The sequence below is a fragment of the Bombina bombina genome, chromosome 5 (assembly GCF_027579735.1).
Source record: "Bombina bombina isolate aBomBom1 chromosome 5, aBomBom1.pri, whole genome shotgun sequence".
Classification (NCBI taxonomy): domain Eukaryota; kingdom Metazoa; phylum Chordata; class Amphibia; order Anura; family Bombinatoridae; genus Bombina; species Bombina bombina.
Genome location: NC_069503.1, coordinates 432,580,079 through 432,605,967, shown reverse-complemented (window position 1 = coordinate 432,605,967; position 25,889 = coordinate 432,580,079). Strand labels below are relative to the sequence as shown.

At 38.2% G+C, this 25,889-nt stretch overlaps 1 protein-coding gene across 1 annotated transcript in view; it reads right to left on the bottom strand.

Annotated features, from left to right (window-relative positions):
- LOC128660439 (collagen alpha-6(VI) chain-like) overlaps window positions 1–25,889 on the bottom strand; it is a 534,497-nt gene that overhangs the window by 314,712 nt on the left and 193,896 nt on the right. Inside the window, exons 9-10 of the mRNA XM_053714286.1 lie at window positions 21,283–21,840; window positions 11,264–11,839 (exon numbers count right to left, since the gene is read on the bottom strand). Coding sequence (XP_053570261.1) covers window positions 11,264–11,839; window positions 21,283–21,840 — 1,134 coding nt within the window. The remainder of the gene's footprint in view (window positions 1–11,263; window positions 11,840–21,282; window positions 21,841–25,889) is intronic.

Below are 25,889 nucleotides of genomic sequence, written 5' to 3'. Positions count from 1 at the left end.
ATTGTAGTATATCTATACTGTATAAAATAATGCATGGAAAGAAAGTATTTTCAGCTTTAACATAAATGCTAGTTGGTTTATATTACATTTAATTTTACATTTCAGGGGTTAGTGTATCTAGAATGATATCTGCTTTTCTTATCACTGAGTAATTAGGTGGGAGTCCCCTGGCAGACAGAAAAATACCCCAGAGTAATTCGTGCTTTGCATTGTGTAGTAAAGCAGAGCAGCACTGACAAATGATTTCATGATAAAGTTGCCTTTGAAGATGATAATTAGATCTCAGCCATCAAAAGAAACAGTAGCTGTTTTATGGTTATCGCAGAATAATGAAAATTAAAAATAAATGTCATAAATTACCACAAAACATGCCTTTAATGTATATATATATATATATATTTTTAATAAATACTAATTACATCCATTTGTATGAGCCTTGTTATAGGGACAGTCTACACCAAAATTCTTATTGTTTAAAAAGATAGATAATTCCTTTACTGCCCTTTCCCCAGCTTTGCACAACCAACATTGTCATATTAATACACGTTATAACATTTAAACCTCTAAATTTCTGCCTGTTTCTAAGCCACTACAGATAACCTCTTATCACATGCTTTTTAATTTGCTTTTCACAATAAGAGACAGCTGATTCATGTGTGCCATATAGATACCATTGTGCTCTCTCTTGTGGAGTTGTGGAAGACACAGCACTAATTGGCTAACATGCAAGTCAATAGATAATAAATAAAAAGTCATGTTATCAGGTGTCTGTCAGAAGATGCTTAGATACAAGGTAATCACAGAGGTAAAAAGTGTATTAATATAACTGTGTTAGTTGTGCAAAACTGGGGAATGGGTCAAAAGGGATTATCTATCTTTTTAAACAATAACAATTTTGGAGTAGACTGTCCCTTTAAGCTTAAACAGGATTTGTGAAGTAATAATGTTTATAGAATGGAAGCATAAATTGCTGTAATTAGACTTTATAGCCTAATATTTATGTTATTTTAACTGCTTAATATGATTTGGCATAAAAGTGATACCAGCTGAAGTAGAGGGTATATATTTGAAGGGATACAAAACTCAATTTTTTTTCTTTCGTGATTCAGATACAGGATGCAATTTTAAGCAACTTTCTAATATATACATATTATCATTTTTTTTCCGTTCTCTTGCTATCTTTATTTGAAAAGCAGGACTCTAAGCTTAGGAGCTGGCTACATTTAGCCACCAATCAACAAGCACTGCCCAGGTGCTGAACCAAAAATGGGCCTGCTTCTAAACTTACGTTCCTGCTTTTGAAATAAAGATAGCAAGAGAAAAGAAAAATTGATAATAGGAGTAAAATAGAAAGTTGCTTAAAATTGCATGCTGTATCTGAATCATGAAAGAAAAAATTGGGTTTAGTGTCCCTTTAATGATAGTTGCTTATTTAAAGGGACACTAATGTCACTTTTTTATGATTCAGATAGAGCACACAATTAAAAACAATGGCCTAGATTTAGAGTTTGGCGTTAGCCGTCAAAAGCAGCATTAAGGGGTCCTAACGCTGCTTTTTACCACCCGCTGGTATTTAGAGTCAGCCAGGAAAGGGTCTACCGCTCACTTTCTTTCCACGACTCCAGGCTACCGCAGATCCCCTTACGTCAATTGCGTATCCTATCTTTTCAATGGGATTTGCCTAACTCTGGTATTTGGAGTCTTGGAACAAGTGAGCGGTAGAGCCTCTACCGACAAGACTCCTACCGCCAAAAAAAGTCAGTAGTTAAGAGCTTTATGGGCTAACGCCGGAACATAAAGCTCTTATCTACAGTGCTACAAAGTACACTAACACCCATAAACTACCTATGAACCCCTAAACCGAGGCCCCCCCCCCCCCCCCCACATCGCAAACCCTCTAATAAAATTTTTTAACCCCTACACTGCCGACCGGACACCGCCGCCACCTACATTATAGCTATGAACCCCTAATCTGCTGCCCCTAACATCGCCGACACCTATATTATATTTATTAACCCCTAATATGCCCCCCCCAACATCGCCGCTACCTAACTACACTTATTAACCCCTAATCTGCCAACTGGACCTCATCGCCACTATAATAAATGTATAACCCCTAAACCGCCACACTCCCGCCTAGCAAACACTATAATAAATTGTATTAACCCCTAATCTGCCCTCCCTAACATCGCTGCCACCTACCTACAATTATTAACCCCTAATCTCCCATCCTCAACGTCGCTGCTACTATAATAAAGTTATTAACCCCTAAACCTAAGTCTAACCCTAACCCTAACACCCCCTAACATAAATATAATTTAAATAAAACAAAATAATATTCCTATAATTAAATAAATTATTCCTATTTAAAACTAAATACTTACCTTGAAAATAAACCATAAGATAGCTACAATATAACTAATAATTACATTGTAGCTATTTTAGGATTTATATTTATTTTACAGGCAACTTTGTATTTATTTTAACTAGGTACAATAGCTATTAAATAGTTAATAACTATTTAATAGCTACCTAGTTAAAATGAGTACAAAATTGCCTGTAAAATAAATACTATCCTAAGTTACAAATACACCTAACACTACACTATCATTAAATTAATTAAATAAATTACCTGCAATTAGCTAAACTAAAATACAATTAAATAAACTAATCTATAATACACAAAAACAAACAAACACTAAATTACAGAAAATAAAAAAATATTACAAGAAGTTTAAACTAACTACACCTAATCTAAGACCCCTAATAAAATAAAAAAGCCCCCCAAAATAATAAAATGCCCTACTCTATTCTAAATTACAAAAGTAATCAGCTCTTTTACCAGCCCTTAAAAGGGCTTTTTGCGGGGCATTGCCCCAAAGTAATCAGCTCTTTTACCTGTAAAAAAATACAACCCCCCCAACATTAAAACCCACCACCCACATACCCCTACTCTAACCCACCCAAACCCCCCTTAAAAAAAACTAACACTAACACCCTGAAGATCTCCCTACCTTGAGTCGTCTTCACCCAACCGGGCCGAAATCTTCATCCAAGGTGCGCAGAGGAGGTCCTTCATCCGGTAGAAATCTTCATCCAGGCGGCATCTTCAATCTTCATCCATACGGAGCGGAGTGGAGCCATCTTCCAAGGAGCTGACGCGGAGCCATCCTCTTCATCCGGAGTCTTCTAACACAATGACGGTACCTTTAAGTGACGTCATCCAAGATGGCGTCCCTTCAATTCCGATTGACTGATAGAATTCTATCAGTCAATCGGAATTATGGTAGGAAAAATCTGATTGGCTGATTCAATCAGCCAATCAGATTGAAGTTCAATCCGATTGGCTGATCCAATCTGCCAATCATATTGAGCTTGCATTCTATTGGCTGATTGGAACAGCCAATAGAATGCGAGCTCAATACGATTGGCTACAATGTAATACGATTGGCTACAATGTAACTATTAGTTATATTGTAGCTATATTAGGGTTTATTTTCTAGGTAAGTATATAGTTTTAAATAGGAATAATTTATTTAATAATAGTAAATTTATTTCGTTTAATTAAAATTATATTTAAGTTAGGGGGGTGTTAGGGTTAGGGTTAGAGTTAGGTTTAGGGGTTAATAACTTTATTATAGTAGCGGCGACGTTGCGGGCGGGAGATTAGGGGTTAATAATTGTAGGTAGGTGGCGGCAATGTTAGGGAGGGCAGATTAGGGGTTAATAAAATTTATTATAGTGTTTGCGAGGCGGGAGTGCGGCAGTTTAGGGGTTAATACATTTATTATAGTGGCGGTGAGGGGTTAATAAGTGTAGGTAGGTGGCGGCGACGTTGGGGGGGCAGATTAGGGGGTAATACATATAATATAGGTGTCGGCGATATTAGTGGCAGTAGATTAGGGGTTCATAGCTATAATGTAGGTGGCGGCGGTGTCCAGAGCGGCAGATTAGGGGTTAATATTATAATGTAGGTGTCAGCGATAGTGGGGGCAGCAGATTAGGGGTTAATAAGTGTAAGGTTAGGGGTGTTTAGACTTGGGGTTCATGTTAGGGTGTTAGGTGTAGACTTGGAGGCTGCGCTAGGGGCTGCGCTAGGAGCTGAACGCTGCTTTTTTGCAGGGTGTTAGGTTTTTTTCAGCCAGCTCAGCCCCATTGTTTCCTATGGGGATATCGTGCACAAGCAAGTTTTTCCAGCTTACCGCTACCGTAGGCAACGCTGGTATTGAGGGTTGAAGTGGAGCTAAATTATGCTCAACGCTCCCTTTTCTGAGCCTAACGCAGCCACTCAGACAACTCTAAATACCAGCGTTGTCTTAAGGGTGCGCTGGAAAAAAATGCAGCGTTAGCACCGCGGGTCTTTACCGACAAAACTCTAAATCTAGGCGAATATTTTTAAATTTACTTCTATTATCAAAGTATCATTTGAAATGCACAATTTCTGAGGTACCAGTTCACCTGCTGAGCATGTGCAAGAGTTTACAGTATATATGTATATGAGTTTGTGATTGGCCTTTGGCTGTCATGTGATACAGGAGGTTGGGAAATGGAAGTAATTTCAAATTTGTCAGAATAAAAATCTACTGCTCATTTGAAATTCAAAATGAGTGTTACTGCATTGTCTTTTTATTGTGTACTTGTTTATTATGCAATTCTACTGTAACTAATTGTCCTTTAATGTCTGGTATATTGTACATCTGTTTTGTATTTCTATTACATTTTGAAAACTTAACAGAATATGATAAAAAAAAAAGCCAAATTGAATTAAGTGAAGTCAATAAATCAGAACATTTGGCAACACATTTTTAGTAAAATATCTTTCAGTTCATAAAGAGAGTTTTGAATGGTGTAAAGCCAAGAGCGTTTCAAAGTCCTGATACTCTGCCTTCAGATGAGTAGCTGAATTAGATTATAAGAAAAAAAGAAACTATAATAGAAGATAATGCACTATTTTATAAGCAGACTTAAAGTTGCAGTGCTGCTACACAAGGTCAGACATACTGTATATCACAGTCGTTTATGCCACTTCATCCTAACTAGCATGTGCTTTCATTGCTGCTGACCTGTAAAAAGAGGCAGTATGTGCTCGAGTACAATCTCTGTATTACAGGCACGAATTACATAGTTGCATAATATGGCCAGATACACAGACCAAAGGAAAGTTAAGATAGGCTACTACCCTCTTTCCACATTACAAACACAATATATAAGATATAGAGTAGTTATAATAATTAGAGATGTGCAGTCAGCTTCGGACAAATGCAAATTAATCTGAATTTATACTGATTCAGCGAGTTGACAAACACACAAACAGCCAAATACATTATTGAAAGAAACAAAGGAAGAACATATGATTTCTTGTTATTTTGTTTGTGCTGTTTGGTGCTAAGACTAATCAGCTTTCCTGTCTGTAATAATGTACAGGGGCTCTGACTATTCATGTGTCTATCGTCCCGTGTCCAATCTTGCTAGTGTATTACTAATGATTGATGTTAGCGACAGCCAGTCAGGCACTACATGTTGGATTTTAGTCATACAGGCTTGTCCATTCAAGCCTTAACCTTGCATAGGGAGGTGGAAGACTAGAGGAAGCTCAGACATTTTCAAATCACTTTGACTAGAGCTATTGGAACATGCAGTTGTGTGACTTCTCTGCTTATGTGATGTAGTCATTGACTCAAATTCAATCAGCAAGGTACATGTTATCTTATTGAAAGATATATTATTTTTGTAATTGTTCAAATTCGATAATGTAAGATTTTTGTTAAAATTGGTTGTATATATGTTGCTTCCCCTATTAGAAATAATAATAACAAATCTGCATCCAATATTCAGAAAACACAAATGCCCACATAAAGGAAATTCAGCCGAATCAAACTATGGAAAAAATATAGAAAATTTATATTTTTGATGAAACATGTGTGGCAGAGGTGATTACAATTCATAATACTCCATTTTTTCATGACTCAGGTAAAAGAAGTGTATTGGTTTTAATTTCATGTACTATATGAATCATAAAACTTTACGTTGACTTTACTGTCCCTTTGAAATATGTATCCTGGGGCGGAGCAAGCCTGGGAACTGAGCGGCTGTATGTCAGCAACATAGTTCCGGCTATATTATTAATAACTATATACCTAACTGCTCAGCCCAGCTTATTGTGCTACAATAAGGTGTCTGCAGGCTTGTAGAACGAAATCAAGAAGCCCAGGGACTTAAAATCTCCAGCGAGCCCAGAATTTAAGCATATTCTGTGACAATTTCTACTGGGACTTCAGAGAAGTGGCCATTTTCCAGCTAACGGCAGGGGAACTACCAACTTCAAATTATTTGCCTATTTAAAGTGCCAGGGTACAGACAGCTCAGAGTATGGAGATGGCTGGTGCTGCTATTTACAGACTGCTGTCAGACTTTGAGCGAAAAATACTTGGGAGATTTGACAGCCTTGTGGTGCAGCTATGCGACATGCGTGCAGGGTCGGCCATGTTTGACTCCTTGACTTGCACGGGGACTAGCGGGCTGAGTAAAGGAGGCCAAATGAACATGCAGCGTGAACCTGTCTATTCACAGAAGAACAGATGTGAGGAACCGGCACCTCTGACCCCTATCGCCTCTTTGGAAGATGCGGCCAGCATCCAGCAGTCAACTAGTGGATCAATCAAAAGGTCAGCCACGGACATAAAGTCCACTGAGGGTCTTGATATAATGATGACACTTTCTCCAACTCAAACAGGGTACGTAGGATATCTATGTAGTAACTGGGTCTTCTACAAGCGTCCTGAAATTACTCAACACCAAAGACTTGATGCGGCCACTGTGAAATTAAGGCCTGAAGGCCTAGATGAAGAACGTTTCTTTCACCTGCAGGTTCAGGAGTCTCACCTTGGGTGTGTTAACTTTGCATCCATGCAAACAGGATAGGCAGACTATACAAACCAAACTTTTTAGCGCCTGACCCGTTCTACTGAGTCTTTTAGAAACTATATTGATAAATATACCACTGTATGCATGAAGACCTGTTGTCTGATACCCAGGACTAGCTGGGTATCAGTGTATTCAACTGTTCTTTCTATAGTTTAAGCTCTTGTTGGCTATTTATTATGTGTTCAATGTTGAAAAATACCCATTTTATGCAACAAGTTTTCCCAACACTTATATAGCCTGAGTACTGCTTAGTAAGGCCCCACATATGAGTGAATTTGTGAATTGTTTGTACTATAAGTTATAATGTTAGCTCCAATAGGTGAGATGATCCTGCATTCATGAAAATGCATGTTCTAAAACTATGCAGATCCCACACTTCTTACATTCCTATACAAGCTTTGCCATTTATTTGAATATCTCAAACTATAAGCCTGTCAGAAATTTTTATGTAACAGTATATGCATTTGTATTATCATTTTGGATTAATGGGAGTTAAACATAAGGCAAACGCACTATAGGAAGGGTTTGATTCAAGTTCCCTAGGGTTCATTATATAATGTATCTGCCCCTAAGTAGTTGGGTAACTTATAACTAGTAGTGCCTCAGTAGAGATTTAAGATTACACCTTTTCATTAAACTATAACCTTTAGACTAGGTCACTGGTAATGTATACTTTGCAGGGTTCCTAACAACGCCATAATAATACACATATTGTTTTACATGTTGTCTCCCCATGGTTGATTGGATTTCTACTTGATGTATGTGGGTCAGAGATTTGGCATTATTAACTGCTCCCTTCTTACTTGAATGCACAGTAAGATTTTTGCACCCAGTTTTCCTTAGAATATAGCTTACAAGTCCTATAGAGAGTGAGGCTAGTTCTCCTCGTATCTAGGTATATCACTCTGTGTCATTCTTTTTTAACACTATATATACAATTGACCGTGCCTACAAGTAGATATGTAGGACCTCAAATATGGGAGCTACGATTGTTTGCACTGATTCACATAGTATGCTGTTTCTCTTTATTGCTGATATATCCCGACCATGCACTTACAATGTTCCAGTCCCATGCCTCTGGTAGTACACTTAGAAGACATTACCCACACTGCAGTGCCCTATTTCAAGTGATAAGATTGTATTGTCATTTAGTTTTTCTTGTGTAAAGCTGTGTCCAGGATATACACATTTTTATAGTTAGCAATATGCAGCACTTATAGAATAACACTCATCTTGTGAGCCCTTGGGAAATGGTTGTATATGGATTTTCCTTATTAATCTCTCACCAATCCTAAAATGATTTAATTGCTAGGTTTGTAAATTAGTAATGAATGGGCACACTATTTTTGGCTTATCCTCCGCCTCCCACCACTCTTGTGCAGTAAGGGATGAATACCTTCTCCTCCGCATTTCTTTTTGGCAGAGTTAAGTAGTCTCTGCCTAGCCCAAAGAGCCATAACTAAGTGTTCTCCTGTATTTGTGTATAAAGGCTCCCCGGGCTCTAATACAGGAAATTTAGCTTAGTTTATGGTTTCCTGGTTCCCTGAAGATTTTTTAGAATAATAGTTTACTACTGTTTATGTTTCTACAACTGTTCAGTGTTAATATCTAATTTCGCTTATGATTGCAACCGAGGACACCACTTTTATCAGCTGACTATGTCTGAATTGAATTTGACTGAAGTTAATAGAGTAATTGTGGTGCCCTCCTTGTACTTCTATATTTTGATAATGAATGTCTAATCCACAGTTTGCCTCTATCTCATATACACTGAAACTACACTTTATACTATTAACTCCATCAACATGTCCTCAATGGTTCTATACAGTTTCTGGTCCCTTGATTGGACCTGTTTGTTTGGGGATGCTACGAATCTATAAAAGAAAAAATTAGGTGCCTGGAATGAGACATGTCACTTGTCATTAGACATGTGTGATTCGTTTCGTATCGATTCGGAAATTCGGAAAATTCGGAGATTCGGGTCGATTCGAATTTCCGAATTAAAATACTGCCGAATCTACCGAATAAATCCGAATCGAATCGAATACATCCGAATCGATTCTAATACATCCGAATCGATTCGGATGTATTCGGTAGATTCGGATGGCCGTGTATTACACTAGTATTGTACAGTATATTAGGTTTTATCACTCTGCTATGGGTTAAACCTAATATACAGTACATAATACTAGTGTAATACACAGCACATCCCACCTAACACTTACCGAAATTCCGAATTTCCGAATCGATTCGAACCGAATCGAACCGAACTGAATCGAACCGAACCAAATTTTTTCCGAATCCGAAAGAATCCAAATGAATCCGAAACGAATTCATTCGAATTTTTCCGAATTCGAATAGATCCAAACCGAAATTCGAATCGATCCGAATCGATCCGAACCGAAACAAATTTTTTGAAGCTGCACAAGTCTACTTGTCATGTCAGCCTGCTGTATGTTGTAAATTGTAACCTGGTTGATGAGACTGTTTTGTATATGCTATTTTAACCTCAATAAAAATAAAAGAAATAAGTATCCTATACAATGTCTTTTGAAACCTATAAAGTACAGATGAAAACTAAACAGCACAGCTGTTATAATGCATTGCACATGAAAAGATAATTCCTATTATAGTGACAAATATAATAAACAAATATAAATGATTCCTTTCTAAAAGACAGTGCTTGGAGACATTCAAATTTGTATGTATAGGGAGTAAGCGTGTTATTGCACCCAAAAACCGATATGTCAGAGAGACAAAGTGACATAATCTAATTTTGCTGGTCAAATCTAAAACTAAACAGTAGAATAAGGTACCGAATCTCTAATATTTATAAATAGTTAATATGGAGGCTATTTTTTAGGTGTACTGCCTGATTTCAACAAGAAAAAGCAATAGACAAGGGAAGGTCCAATACCAGCAATAATAAATATATTAATGTATTTAAATCTTTTTGCATTTATTTACTAATTTAAATACTGGGTGGTTTAATATAGGGAGAATATTTCTGACAAGTGACAGTCAGCCAAAAAACACATTGACCAGATTACGAGTGGAGCACAAACTTTTGCTTGCTAGTGCTAAAGGGTTTATCACGGGGGTTAGCGCTAGTCAGGCTTACCGCTGGTATTACAAAATGAAAGTAAATGCAATCGCTTAAGTGCAATCCCGATTTACGCTAGAATGGTTACCGTGACTTCAGAGCTTTGGTTAACTGTTTTGCAAAACATAAAAGTTCAACAAAACACATAAAAAAGACATTACAAAGTACACATACACTCATAATAACACTATATAATATAAATTATTTAAAACAAAATATTGCACACAAAAGTTATAAGGGCTCAAAGAAATCAGATCTGATGTGTTAGAAAAAAAAAGGCAAGGAAAGGGCTTTAACATAGAGATACATATGTATACATGTCTAAAGATTTATATGTGTGTGTGTGTGTGTATATATATATGTGCTTATATGTATTCACAGACATATATACATGTATAAATACATATGTACACATAAATAGACATATATATAGAAATGCAGTGGAGCCCTTTGCAGTTAAGTAGATGAAAACCTATTAAAGCATTTCTATGCAATATTCATATTTAGTAAAGTGTTTTACTATATATTTACTGTAAATATTTCACATTCCAATTTTCTGCTCATATCTATAAAAATATATTCCTATATATATCATATATCATATCATATATATTTACAGTATATATATATATATATATATATATATATATATATATGTATAGATATATATTTTACAAACAAAAAAACATAAGATATATGTAGAAACATGCTTTTTTTAAATAGAACATATTGTGTTATTTGAAGAACATTGGAATGTGAAATATTCATATTTTCATGTTGGGTTAGTGCAAATGAAAATATGCTATCAGGTTTGCACACGAGTGGGGTATTAGTTTTTTTACTTTTATAGGGGAATATGTGAAGGTGCACACAATATTCTAACTTCAGAATTTGGCCCATAGGGGGTACTAACCAAACTCATGAAGTGTTAGTACAGAAGAATGAGAATACAAGACTTGCCCTATGATACCAAAGTGATATGGTAAGGAGATTTATATAGGGAAAGGGGTTCTGGTTATTAAATACTTATAATATTTCTCACAACTGGATTACTGGAGGATCATCTCCAGTTCTATGCTTTTTAAATTTTATTATTTGTGTTTTATGATTTATTTATCATGTTTGTATTTTTTTATCATTTTGAATTGCATCTTGGCTGATATTTTAAGTGTCTAAATAACACTGTACTTAAAGTGTGAGTTTAAATGTTTACAAAAAAGATTGAAGTACACTTACCTGGTTTTGAATTATCGCAGACTATGTGTGTTATGTTATCATGTAAACTTTCCAGTGAGCTATAATTTTGTACTAAGAACCACCTATCTGGCTGCCCAGCTATCTGCTTTAGCTCAGCGGCATTAGCTTTTCCAACACCAACAGCAAAGACTACTATGCCATCATCCTTTAAAGATTTTGATATTGCAGGTAACTTGGGTCTGTCCTCACGTGAAGTTTCTCCATCAGTAATGAGGACTATTATATGAGTGACTCCAGATCGGGCACCAAAATCTGGATCAAACCTCGTCTGTGCATACTCCAGAGCAGTTGCTGTGTAGGTGAGTCCCTTGACTCTTTGTAAGCCAAATATTGCCTTTCGAACATCTTGTTTGGAAGAATAAGCATTCAATGAGAACTGTTCCACAGGATCAGTGGAATACACAATGGCACCAAATTGAACATTATCTTTTCCCACCATGGAGTCATTGACCAGTGCCTCCATGAACCTCTGCATTGTTTTGAATTGAACATTTGTAATGCTGATAGAACCATCTACTACAAATATAATGTCAGCCACTTCTGTCCTTTTGCAAGCTGTAAGAAAGAAATAAGTTTATCATTAATATTAGAGCTAAATGAGTACACCCCTACATACAATATTATCTGTGTGTGTATTTGCGTGTTCGTGAGGCATCAAATGAAGGATGCATTCAAGTAGACACAGTCTTAACATGAAAATTATTGTCATAAACATGAGAATGTCATTATTATGTAAACAGACAGGCATTGGCAATTGTTTCTTTGCAACAAGAACTAACATGATATAAGATAATGTTACAATAATTATACCAGTGGTAGTCTCCAAGGTTCTATTTGCATTAGATGGAATGTTGTTTGCTGTATAATTTATCTGCGCTACACAGAGTTGCAGAGACACATTATGAGCTGTGCTAAAACACAGTGGGCAAGCTTGGGTTGCCACCCGTTCCTTAAAATACAGAACACTTATAAGTTACACATGCTGCAAGTGTGCAGGGAGGAATATGAATAGTGCTGTCCAAAAACACAATACATGTTCCTCCCTGCACACCCTGCAGCATGTGTAACTCATAAGTGTCCAGGAAAACATGGCTGAGGTGGCAACCCTGGGACAAGCAGAAGCCAAGGACAATGATATTTCATAATGTACATAGATGGATGTGATAAGCTTTTATTACTGTGGGGGTTGAAGAGGAAGACATTGAGAACTTCAAATACAACCACCAGTTTGAGGTGGTATATACTGTGAACAATATTATCCTGTCCCTATTTTTCATGCCAGAAAAATGATTTTTCTGACACATAATGGGGGCATGGTTGCTTGGCCTGTAGTCTAGGGCTTGAGAAATCTATTTAAATCTCCATTTGTTTGATTCCTAAAGTTCTTGCTGGCTGCTAAGATTCATACTTAACTTTTTTTCAGCCCTTGAACGTGCAATCTCTTAAATATGGACTGTGTTGTGGCCACAGCACTCAGAAGTTGATATGTTTAACAGGGGTGGTGAGATTTGGGGATTTTACATTGAAATTGTCGATGAATGTTCCTTTGACATGAATTAGGCCATTCAAAATAAAGAGACGAATGCCTAATGTTGCATTCAATAATCAGATATTAAATTAGATAATTGAATGTTAAATTCAATAGTAATTGTAAAAATGAATGCTGAATGTTCAGAAAATATTTAACAGTTGTTTTAAACAAACAGACATACTCAACATTCATTATTTTCAATGAATGTGCCAAAACATTTTCCAGTTCCTTCATGTTTTATTGTTATGAAGCAAGTACAGGTAGAAAACCCTTTATCCAAACTGCTTGGAACCGGAAAAGGTTTGGATTTCGGAATAGTTTGGATTTTGGAATATTTGCAACTTTAAAATGGTACAGTTTGGAGAGGGGATGGAACCAAGTGCAAACAACACTATCATGTCATTAAGGCAATAATTACACATCACAATGCAGCTTATAGATGCAATCTAAAAGTAGTTTTAAATTATTTTGAATACTTTGTTTATACATATATACATATACCCTCAGAAAGATAGTACAGTACTATAATCAGAAAGATAATATTTGTTGCTTTAAATAAATATAGACCATTATTTCATTATTTGTATTTTAGATCACAAATAAACAAACCAAAGACAGAGAGAAGATTGTGACTTGCAGGCAGGGAAAAATAGTAATTTTTGATATTCTTATTTTTTTTTTTTTTAAATAATTAAAAAGTTTGGATTTCAGAATAAGTTAGGATTCTGGATTTTGGAATTTGAACCTATACTAATAGGGCTACATTTATCAAACTGCAGGAACAGCTTCAGAGCTCCTGGAGGGTATGCAAGGCTGAAGCACTAGTTCAGTACTTAACCTTTCCATCAGCTAAAGTATGGTGGATTTCAGTTATCCCGATCCGATTGGGATGATTGAAAGCCCCCACTTACATGCAATTGGCTGCGCTCAAGCAGGGCAATGGGCAACATTGCACAAGCAGCGGATAGAGCAATGTTAAATGTGGGAAGCGGATGTTGTACGTTCGCTGCAAGGCTGGGTTAGCAAGGTTCATGACAGCAAACCTTGTCTGCTCTTTGATTAATGGAGTCCTTAGTTTGGGGGGAGTGGCAAGTAGATAAATACTGAAAAAAGTATGTTATGTTAATTGCATTTGCATGGGTTTAATTGTTATAATAATATGCATACTGTGGACATAAGCTACACCATAAAGAGGTGATATTGGTGCATTATTATGGAAAGAAAGGCTTTATAACTGGCTTAGAGTATAATAGATAATTGCTGATGCACTGGTAAGGTACTAATCGTTTGTGCAACGAAATCTCAGAACATATAAGTTGTTGGATGGCATCAGCTGCTAACACAAAACAAATGAAAGAAGGGTCATGTCATTTTAAATAAAGCTTTAGTTATTTTAAAGTTAAATATAAACATTGATAATCACATGCATTGAAGCAACAAAAACAATAAATAATGTGATGCCAGCATTTTTTAATGGAATTTGTCAGAACTCTGTAGCATATCCAAATGGCTGAGAGGGCAATGTTGTGTCATTTTTATAGCATGCTCTATAATATAATACAATACTAATACAATTTTAAAGATACTTTATATTACTGAAAATATCTTAAGATTGTTTTTTTTCCGTTAAATATTATATATTTTTTATAAAAGCCATCTCTTTGCAAGGGTTAAACGCCCAGTAGTGTAGGGTTGTTAGTCTTAAAATGACACATTCTAACAAATTAGAGCACGTCATTTTTCAACTATCATGGGCCTTTAAATCTGAAAACTTAAACAGTTTTCTGCTTACAGATTCTTCTCTGTTATCCAGGTCTGAAATGTACAATAAATTTAGAAATTTGCTTTACTCTTATTATAGTAGAGAGTTTTCCAATTTCCTATTTTTCTTTTTTAATAGCTAAGGCTTAGGGCCTGATTATCTAAACCTCTCTGCTCTGGCAAAATGATCTAATACATTTTGTCAGTACAGAGAGTTCTTGAGAATTGTTTATCTCTCTATGTGGAGTTCTGGATGTGAAGGAGAGACACCTACATTGCAAAATAATACACAAAAAAACCCACAAAGATTTGGTGAGATTTCTCTCCATGTCTGACATTTTTTTATAATCTGGCCCTTAGTCTTTCAACATGAGCTATCAGTGAACCTTTACAAAAATGAGCCAATCTGATTGGTTGATTTATGCTTCTACATACAATATTTTAAATGAGAGCATGCTCCATATTAACAGCTAAAGATTATTAAAGAAGCACATCCAAAACAGCATTAATGAAGAGGACAGTGACTTAATTTTACTAAGAGCTGTGAGGTTTTTCTAGTAGGCTAATATTTATAAGTCAAAGTTTTAACTCAGTGAAGTTAAACAGAATAATCTATTAATTAGATATGGTCGCTCCTCTGAAGAAAACATAATTTATGCTTACCTGATAAATTCCTTTCTTCTGTAGTGTGATCAGTCCACGGTTCATCATTACTTCGGGGATATTACTCCTCCCCAACAGGAAGTGCAAGAGGATTCACCCAGCAGAGCTGCATATAGCTCCTCCCCTCTACGTCACTCCCAGTCATTCGACCAAGGACCAACGAGAAAGGAGAAACCAAGGGTGTAGTGGTGACTGGAGTATAATTTAAAAAATATTTACCTGCCTTAAAAAACAGGGCGGGCCGTGGACTGATCACACTACAGAAGAAAGGAATTTATCAGGTAAGCATAAATTATGTTTTCTTCTGTTAAGTGTGATCAGTCCACGGGTCATCATTACTTCTGGGATACCAATACCAAAGCAAAAGTACACGGATGACGGGAGGGATAGGCAGGCTCTTTATACAGAAGGAACCACTGCCTGAAGAACCTTTCTCCCAAAAATAGCCTCCGAGGAAGCAAAAGTGTCAAATTTGGAAAATTTGGAAAAAGTATGAAGCGAAGACCAAGTTGCAGCCTTGCAAATCTGTTCAGCAGAGGCCTCATTCTTAAAGGCCCAAGTGGAAGCCACAGCTCTAGTAGAATGAGCTGTAATTCTTTCAGGAGGCTGCTGTCCAGCAGTCTCATAGGCTAAACGAATTATGCTACGAAGCCAAAAAGAAAGAGAGGTAGCAGAAGCCTTTTGACCTCTCCTCTGACCAGAGTAAACGACAAACAGGGAAGACGTTTGTCGAAATTCCTTAGTTGCCTGTAAGTAAAACTTTAGGGCACGAACAACATCCAGATTGTGCAGAAGACGTTCCTTCTTCGAAGAAGGATTTGGACACAAAGAAGGAACAACAATCTCTTGATTGATATTCCTGTTAGTGACTACCTTAGGTAAGAACCCAGGTTTAGTGCGCAGAACTACCTTATCCGAATGAAAAATCAAATAAGGAGAATCACAATGTAAGGCTGATAACTCAGAGACTCTTCGAGCCGAGGAAATAGCCATTAAAAATAGAACTTTCCAAGATAACAACTTTATATCAATGGAATGGAGGGGTTCAAACGGAACACCCTGTAAAACGTTAAGAACAAGGTTTAAACTCCATGGCGGAGCAACAGTTTTAAACACAGGCTTAATCCTGGCCAAAGCCTGACAAAAAGCCTGAACGTCTGGCACTTCTGACAGACGTTTGTGTAACAGAATGGACAGAGCTGAGATCTGTCCCTTTAATGAACTAGCAGATAAACCCTTTTCTAAACCTTCTTGTAGAAAAGCCAATATCCTAGGAATCCTAACCTTACTCCAAGAGTAACCTTTGGATTCACACCAATATAGGTATTTACGCCATATCTTATGGTAAATCTTTCTGGTAACAGGCTTCCTAGCCTGTATTAAGGTGTCAATAACTGACTCAGAAAACCCACGTCTTGATAAAATCAAACGTTCAATTTCCAAGCAGTCAGCTTCAGAGAAGTTAGATTTTGATGTTTGAAAGGACCCTGTATCAGGAGATCCTGTTTCAGAGGTAGAGACCAAGGTGGACAGGATGACATGTCCACCAGGTCTGCATACCAAGTCCTGCGTGGCCATGCAGGTGCTATTAGAATCACTGATGCTCTCTCCTGTTTGATTCTGGCAATCAATCGAGGAAGCATCGGGAAGGGTGGAAACACATAAGCCATCGTGAAGTCCCAAGGTGCTGTCAGGGCATCTATTAGGACTGCTCCTGGATCCCTGGATCTGGACCCGTAACGAGGAAGCTTGGCGTTCTGTCGAGACGCCATGAGATCTATCTCTGGTTTGCCCCAACGTCGAAGTATTTGGGCAAAGACCTCCGGATGAAGTTCCCACTCCCCCGGATGAAAAGTCTGACGACTTAAGAAATCCGCCTCCCAGTTCTCCACTCCCGGGATGTGGATTGCTGACAGGTGGCAAGAGTGAGACTCTGCCCAGCGAATTATCTTTGATACTTCCATCATTCCTAGGGAGCTCCTTGTCCCTCCCTGATGGTTGATGTAAGCTACAGTTGTGATGTTGTCCGACTGAAACCTGATGAACCCCCGAGTTGTCAACTGGGGCCAAGCCAGGAGGGCATTGAGAACTGCTCTCAATTCCAGAATGTTTATTGGCAGGAGACTCTCCTCCTGACTCCATTGTCCCTGAGCCTTCAGAGAATTCCAGACGGCACCCCAACCTAGAAGGCTGGCGTCTGTTGTTACAATTGTCCAGTCTGGTCTGCTGAATGGCATCCCCCTGGACAGATGTGGCCGAGAAGCCACCATAGAAGAGAATTTCTGGTCTCTTGATCCAGATTCAGAGAAGGGGACAAGTCTGAGTAATCCCCATTCCACTGACTTAGCATGCATAGTTGCAGTGGTCTGAGGTGTAAGCGAGCAAATGGCACTATGTCCATTGCCGCTACCATTAAGCCGATTACCTCCATGCATTGAGCCACTGACGGGTGTTGAATGGAATGAAGGGTGCGGCAAGCACTTTGAAGTCTTGTTAACCTGTCCTCTGTCAGGTAAATCTTCATTTCTACAGAATCTATAAGAGTCCCCAGGAAGGAAACTCTTGTGAGTGGAACGAGTGAACTTTTCTTTTCGTTCACCTTCCATCCATGTGACCTTAGAAAAGCCAGTACTAACTCTGTATGAGACTTGGCAGTTTGAAAGCTTGAAGCTTGTATCAGGATGTCGTCTAGGTACGGAGCTACCGAAATTCCCCGCGGTCTTAGTACCACCAGAAGAGCACCTAGAACCTTTGTGAAGATTCTTGGAGCTGTAGCCAATCCGAATGGAAGAGCTACAAACTGGTAATGCCTGTCTAGAAAGGCAAACCTTAGATACCGGTAATGATCTTTGTGAATCGGTATGTGAAGGTAAGCATCCTTTAAATCCACTGTGGTCATGTACTGACCTTCTTGGATCATGGGTAAAATTGTCCGAATAGTCTCCATTTTGAATGATGGAACTCTTAGGAATTTGTTTAGGATCTTTAAATCCAGGATTGGTCTGAAAGTTCCCTCTTTTTTGGGAACCACAAACAGATTTGAGTAAAACCCCTGTCCCTGTTCCGACCGTGGAACTGGATGGATTACTCCCATTAACAATAGTTCTTGTATGCAGCGTAGAAACGCTTCTTTCTTTGTTTGGTTTGTTGACAACCTTGACAGATGAAATCTCTCTCTTGGAGGAGAGTATTTGAAGTCCAGAAGGTATCCCTGAGATATTATCTCTAGCGCCCAGGGATCCTGGACATCTCTTGCCCAAGCCTGGGCGAAGAGAGAAAGTCTGCCCCCCACTAGATCCGATCCCGGATCGGGGGCCCTCAATTCATGCCGTTTTAGGGGCAGCAGCAGGTTTCCTGGCCTGCTTGCCCTTGTTCCAGGACTGGTTAGGTCTCCAGCCTTGTCTGTAGCGAGTACCAGATCCTTCTTGTTTTGGAGCAGTGGAAGTTGATGCTGCTCCTGCTTTGAAATTCTGAAAGGAACGAAAATTAGACTGTCTAGCCTTAGATTTGGCTTTGTCTTGAGGCAGGGCGTGGCCCTTACCTCCTGTAATGTCAGAGATAATTTCTTTCAAACCGGGCCCAAATAAGGTCTGTCCCTTGAAAGGTATATTAAGTAATTTGGACTTAGAAGTTACATCAGCTGACCAGGATTTTAGCCACAGTGCTCTACGCGCCTGAATGGCGAATCCGGAATTCTTAGCCGTAAGTTTAGTTAAATGTACTACGGCTTCCGAAATGAATGAATTAGCTAGCTTAAGTATTCTAAGCCTGTCCGAAATGTCGTCCAGCGTAGCTGAACTAAGGTTCTCTTCTAGAGACTCAATCCAGAATGCCGCTGCAGCCGTGACCGGCGCAATGCATGCAAGGGGTTGCAATATAAAACCTTGTTGAACAAACATTTTCTTAAGGTAACCCTCTAACTTTTTATCCATTGGATCTGAAAAGGCACAGCTATCCTCTACCGGGATAGTGGTACGCTTAGCTAAAGTAGAAACTGCTCCCTCCACCTTAGGGACCGTTTGCCATAAGTCCCGTGTGGCGGTGTCTATTGGAAACATCTTTCTAAATATCGGAGGGGGTGAGAACGGCACACCGGGTCTATCCCACTCCTTAGTAATAATTTCAGTTAGTCTCTTAGGTATAGGAAAAACGTCAGTACTTGTTGGTACAGCAAAATATTTATCCAACCTACACATTTTCTCTGGTATTGCAACTGTGTTACAATCATTCAGGGCCGCTAACACCTCCCCTAGTAATACACGGAGGTTTTCCAGCTTAAATTTAAAATTTGAAATATCTGAATCCAATCTGTTTGGATCAGAACCGTCAGCCGCAGAATGAAGCTCTCCGTCCTCATGTTCTGCAAGTTGTGACGCAGTATCTGACATGGCCCTAGCATTATCAGCGCACTCTGTTCTCACCCCAGAGTGATCACGCTTGCCTCTTAGTTCTGGTAATTTAGCCAAAACCTCAGTCATAACAGTAGCCATTTCTTGTAATGTTATTTGTAATGGCCACCCAGATGTACTGGGCGCCACCATATCGCGCACCTCCCGAGCGGGAGATGCAGGTACTGTCACGTGAGGCGAGTTAGTCGGCATAACTCTCCCCTCGTTGTTTGGTGAAATTTGTTCAATTTGTACAGATTGACTTTTATTTAAAGTAGCATCAATACAGTTAGTATATAAATTTCTATTGGGCTCCACTTTGGCGTTGGCACAAATAGTACAGGTCTCATCCTTTGAATCAGACATGTTTAACACACTAGCAAATAAACTTGCAACTTGGAAATATTATTCAAGTAAAACACAATGAAAAAACGTACTGTGCTTTAAGAAGCACTGAAAGATATATAACAGTTGAAATCAATAAACTTTGAAAAACAAAACACAATTTAGCAAAGGTTTGTTCCCATTAGCAAAGAAAAACTAACCCTGATGGCATAAAAAAGTTAAAGAATAAACGTTTTTTATCACAGTCAACTATAATCTCACAGCTCTGTTAGATTACTTCCCTCAAACAAGCTTTGAAGACCCCTGAGTTCTGTAGAGATAAACCGGAACATGCAGGAAAAAACAATGAGCTTCTGACTGAAATTTTTGATGCGTAGCAAAAGCGCCAAAAAAAGGTCCCTCCCCCTCACACACAACAGTGAGAGAGATCAGTAAACTGTCATAATTAGATCAAGCAACTGCCAAGTGGAAAAATAGTGCCCAAACATTTTATTCACCCAGTACCTCAGAAAATGGAAACGATTTTACATTCCAGCAAAAACGTTTAACATAAATTAAGAGTTGTTAAAAAACCTGTTGCTTTGCAATTAGGCTAAAGTCTTATATACACAGTGTAATTCCAGTGAAGTACCATTCCCCAGAATACTCAAATGTTAAATATACATACATGATATTATGTCGGTATGGCAGGATTTTCTCATCAATTCCATTGTCAGAAAATAAAAACTGCTACATACCTCTTTGCAGATTAAACTGCCCGCTGTCCCCTGATCTGAAGTTTACCTCTCCTCAGATGGCCGAGAAACAGCAATATGATCTTAACAACTCCGGCTAAAATCATAGTAAAAACTCTGGTAGATTCTTCTTCAAACTCCACCAGAGAAGGAATAACACACTCCGGTGCTATTAAAAAATAACAAACTTTTGATTGAAGAAATAAAACTAAATAAAATCACCATAGTCCTCTCACACATCCTATCTAGTCGTTGGGTGCAAGAGAATGACTGGGAGTGACGTAGAGGGGGAGGAGCTATATGCAGCTCTGCTGGGTGAATCCTCTTGCACTTCCTGTTGGGGAGGAGTAATATCCCCGAAGTAATGATGACCCGTGGACTGATCACACTTAACAGAAGAAAGCAAATCTAAACCACTGACATAAGCATGTGGTTGGCTTCTAATTATAACCTTTAGTAGTTTGAAAATGGAATAACTACATTAAGAATCAGATTACTTGCTTCTTAAAGCAATCATAGCTTTTCATTAAATTTAAAATACTAAACTGAAATTTTATAAAATACATCAACACTCACGGTCTTCAGGATTGCAGATCTCAAACATTAATTGTTTATTCAGGAAGGCCAGGGCATCAAAATTATCTTCATAAAAAACCTTGTCTTGAGACCCAGCCATTTCCAGAAGTTGTGTGTTGTTGGCATTCAGGACTCCGATGGCATAAATAGTAACAAATTTGTCTCTGATAGCTTTCGCAGGTTGCGCCACCTTATCTTGGGCTTCACCATCAGTGATTATGATGAGATATTGCTTGGTCATTGGCCGCCCTCCCATTCTTGAACTAAAATAAGGTAAAGTTGTAGTTAGCGCCGCTCCTGTGAGCGTCCCTTGATTCATTTGCTGGATGCCAGCTATAGCTGCCTGGATTTCGCTCTTTCTTTTGTATCTGTTAAGTGGGAACTCTTCCTGTGTATCAGAGCTAAATTGGATTAATCCAATTTGTACTCTATCAGGGCCAATTTCTGCTTGTTTCACCATTAAATCCATAAATTCCTTCATCTTTTCAAAATCATATGGGTCAATGCTGGCAGAGCTGTCAATCAGAAATATGATGTCTGCTTTCATGTTCTTGCATGCTATTGACAAGGAAAATAAATGTTATTGATATATATGTAAAAACATGTGTCTGTAACATTCCTGCTTAGCAGAAAATTAAGACTTATAAATAAAACAAAGCAAGTAACTAGTAAATGATACAACAATAGGAAGATTCATACTTACGTGTTAAAAGTAGTACAACCAGATCTAACAAAAAAAACTGTTGTTTTCACCATAAAATTAGATATCTTTACATAAATGTAAGAGTTGCAGATGCTATGATTTAAAAAACTAATCTTTTTGGATTCTATGAGAAAGGAAGAATATAGATAAGGGTGAATCAGTTGATGTGATATACTTGGAATTCGCAAAGGCGTTTGATACAGTGACACATGAGAGATTGTTAAACAAAATTAATGGACTGGAAATAGCTGAAAATGTTAGCTCATTGATAAATAACTTGATAAAAGACAGGGAGAAAATGGATCATACTTGGATTGGACAAAGGTAATCAGTGAAGTTCCCCAAGGATCAGTACTGGGCCCGGTTCTGGAGCAAGGATTAAATAGCAATATCTCTTTTTTTTGTGGATGATACAAAGTTGTGTAAGGTCATTAGGTCAGTGCAGGATGAAATTAATTTACAAGGGGATCTACAAAAATTGGAAGACTCAGATGGTAAATGGAAATTAAGATTTAATACTGGAAAATATAAGGTTCTACATTTTGGAAGAAAAAATATGAAGGCAATCTATTATTTGAATAGGACTAGACTTAGCAAAACAGAAGAGGAAAGGGATTTGGGAGTAGTAATAGATAACAAGCTAAATATGTGTGCACAATGCAAGACAGTGGCTTCCAAGGCTAATAAGATACTTGCATGTATGAAAAAGAGGCATTGATACAAGGGAATAAAGCATAATTATGTCACTGTATAAATCCCTGGTAAGACCTCACCGGGAGTATGAAGTGCAGTTTTGGGGACTTATTAAAAAAAGACATTAGAAAAAGTTCAGAGAAGGGCCACAAAACTAATAAGGGGAATTGAGGTTTTAGACAATGCGGATAGATTAGCCAAACTAGGTCTGTTTTCTGTAGAAAAAAGTTAAGAGGTGATATGATTATATACAGAGTTCGCGTAAGCTCTGTTTATTCCAGTGTAATTATGTTTGACAATAGGTCATAATTTAAGTCTAGAGGAAAGGAGATTTATTCTCCAGCAACATAAACATTTTTTTCTTTGTAAGAGCAATCAAATGGTTAAACACCTTGATTGTGAAGACTAATACCTTATATAAATTTTAAAATGTTGCTTTGTCCCCGTAGATCAGAGTTTCTCAACTGCGGTCTTCAAGTACCCCCAACAGGCCAGGTTTTCATTATAGCTGAACCAGTGAACAGGTGAAATAATCAGCTGATCAGTAACACCATGGTTACTAACCTGCGCTCACCCTTCAGCTGATTACGTCACCTGTGCACTTGTTCAGCTATAATGAAAACCTGGTCTGTTGGGGGTACTTCAGGGCCACGATTGAGATACAATGCCCTGGAAAACTATACAGTACAAACTTCCTAGGAGTTTACGCATAAGGTTCTGTTTTTAATCTGCAAGTGTCAACTGATAAATGGTAGCATTTACTAGAATCATAATGTTAGTCATTTTATTTCCCATAGGAGAAAAATCCTGACCCCAGCACAATACTAAGATTGGCTACTTTATGATCAAGACAATGGGGCCGAATTATCAAGCTCCGAATGAAGCTTGATGCCCCTGTTTCCACGCAAGCCTTCAGGCTTGCCGGAAACAGAAGTTATGAAGCAGAGGTCTAAAGACCGCTGCTCCATAACTTGTCCGCCTGCTCTGAGGCCGCGGACAGAAATCAACCCGATCGAATACGATCGGGTTGATTGACACCCCCTGCTAGCGTCCGCAAATCTGCAGGGGGTGGCATAGCACAAGCAGTTCACAAGAATGCTGTCGGCATTTATCGATGTGCGGCAGACATGATACTCTACATCGTATCATGTCCACTCGCACTATGATAAATTGGCCCCAATATAGTAAGACTGTTGCTGGAAGGATGATACAATTATATCTAATTACTACAAGTTTTCCTTTTCAAAGTATGATAGATCAGCAGTCTACTAGCAAAAATGTAAACTACTGATTAGAGCAACAGTAACTCTGCTCGCCACTTGATTGATTAACTTATCCTCTTCCTGAACTCCCAAGGAATATATCCAACCCATAAAGCATGGGTGATGTCACTGACTGAAATGCAGCTGCTTTTAGATATTCAATTTAAAGGCTGTTATCAGGACAATGGCTTCTTTACTTTGTGCTTATATAAAATGTATTTAAATATAAACATTCTTACAGCTGATCACTTAAATACAAATCACTTTAGCTAAAACAATTATTATTCTGAAACTTGAGGAAATAATATAAACATCAAGGATTTAAAGAAATGTTCAGTCCCTTGATTTCATATGTTAATGTGGACCCACTGATTTAACATTACACACAGTATAACAGTGCAGTTTAGTGAAAATTGTTAATGTCATCTTATCTGTCATTAAATCAATTGGTAATGACTGCTCCTCAAGCAATGAGGCCCATTTATCAAGCTCAGAATGGAGCTTGATGCCCCGTGTTTCTGGTGAGCCTTTAGACTCGCCAGAAACAGCAGTTATGAAGCAGCTGTCTAAAGACCACTGCTCCATAACCCTGTCCGCCTGCTCTGATGAGGCGGACAGGAATCACTGGAATTCAACCCGATCGAGTACGATCGGTTGATTGACACCCCCTGCTGGCGACCGATTGGCCACGAGTCAGCAGGGGGCGGCGTTGCACCAGCAGCTCACAAGGTCCGACAGACATTTCATAAATAGGCCTCAATCAGGCCCATTTATCAAGCTCCATATGGAGCTTGAAGGGCCGTGTTTCTGGCGAGTCTTCAGACTCGCCAGAAACACAACTTATGAAGCAGCGGTCTAAAGACCGCTGCTCCATAACCCTGTCCGCCTGCTCAGAAATCAACCCGATCGAATATGATCGGGTTGATTGACACCTCCCTGCTGGCGGCCGCGAGTCAGCAGGGGGCGGCGTTGCACCATCAGCTCTTGTGAGCTGCTGGTGCAATGTTAAATGCGGAGAGCGTATTGCTCTCCGCATTTAGCGAGGTCTTGCGGACCTGATCCGCAGTGTCGGATCAGGTCCGCAAGACCTTTGATAAATTGGGGCCTATGTCTGAGCTTTTGTGCTGATTGATTATGCTTTAAAGCAATTTAATAGTGCAACAGTAAAACATTCAAATCAGTTGAAGCAGTTTAATATTAAACAAACACTTGCACCTAACCATGTGTCAAATCACATACTTAAAGGGACATTAAACACTACATAAATCATTGCTTGAATTATGTATTCAGAGAAAAAGATTAACCTGAAAATAATCTGTACACATATTTTTAAAACATTATATTAATTGTTTAAATATTGAAAAACTTTTAATGTCCATAAAGCTGCGGGCTCGGGCATATTGTAAGTTAGGTTATCTTTTCTGCTGAGGCCAATTATGGTTATAAATAGCTTACTAAAGTGTGCAACCAATGAGTGTGTGGAATACAGCTGGGTCTGTACTTCTTTGTTCAATATGAATTAGAAAGTTCAAAATATTCAGAATTCAATTACAGGAAAGGGGAACAAAATAAATAATGAAAGTATATTGCAAAGTTGCTTTACTACATGTAATTAAACAATTTAAGATATGTTGGTGTTTAAGGCCCCTTTAAAGGGACAGTAAACACTTCTTGCTAAAATTGCTTTTTGACCCAGACTCCCTAAAGTAGTCAAAAAGCAAAATATGTTACCTAAGTTTTCAAAATGCTGCAAAATCTCTAAACAAGCTTTTTGATTTACAGCATTTTAAGGTTGCTTTTTTGCCTCTCTAAGGGAGTGTAGGACAAGGAGAATGTATACACAAATGCAAAGTTGTTTAACTGTACTTTTAATGCCTGCTCAGAAGCCAAAATGCATTGCTTCTTGTGAATACACAGGTAGCCACCAATCACAGATCATGTCTGTGTCA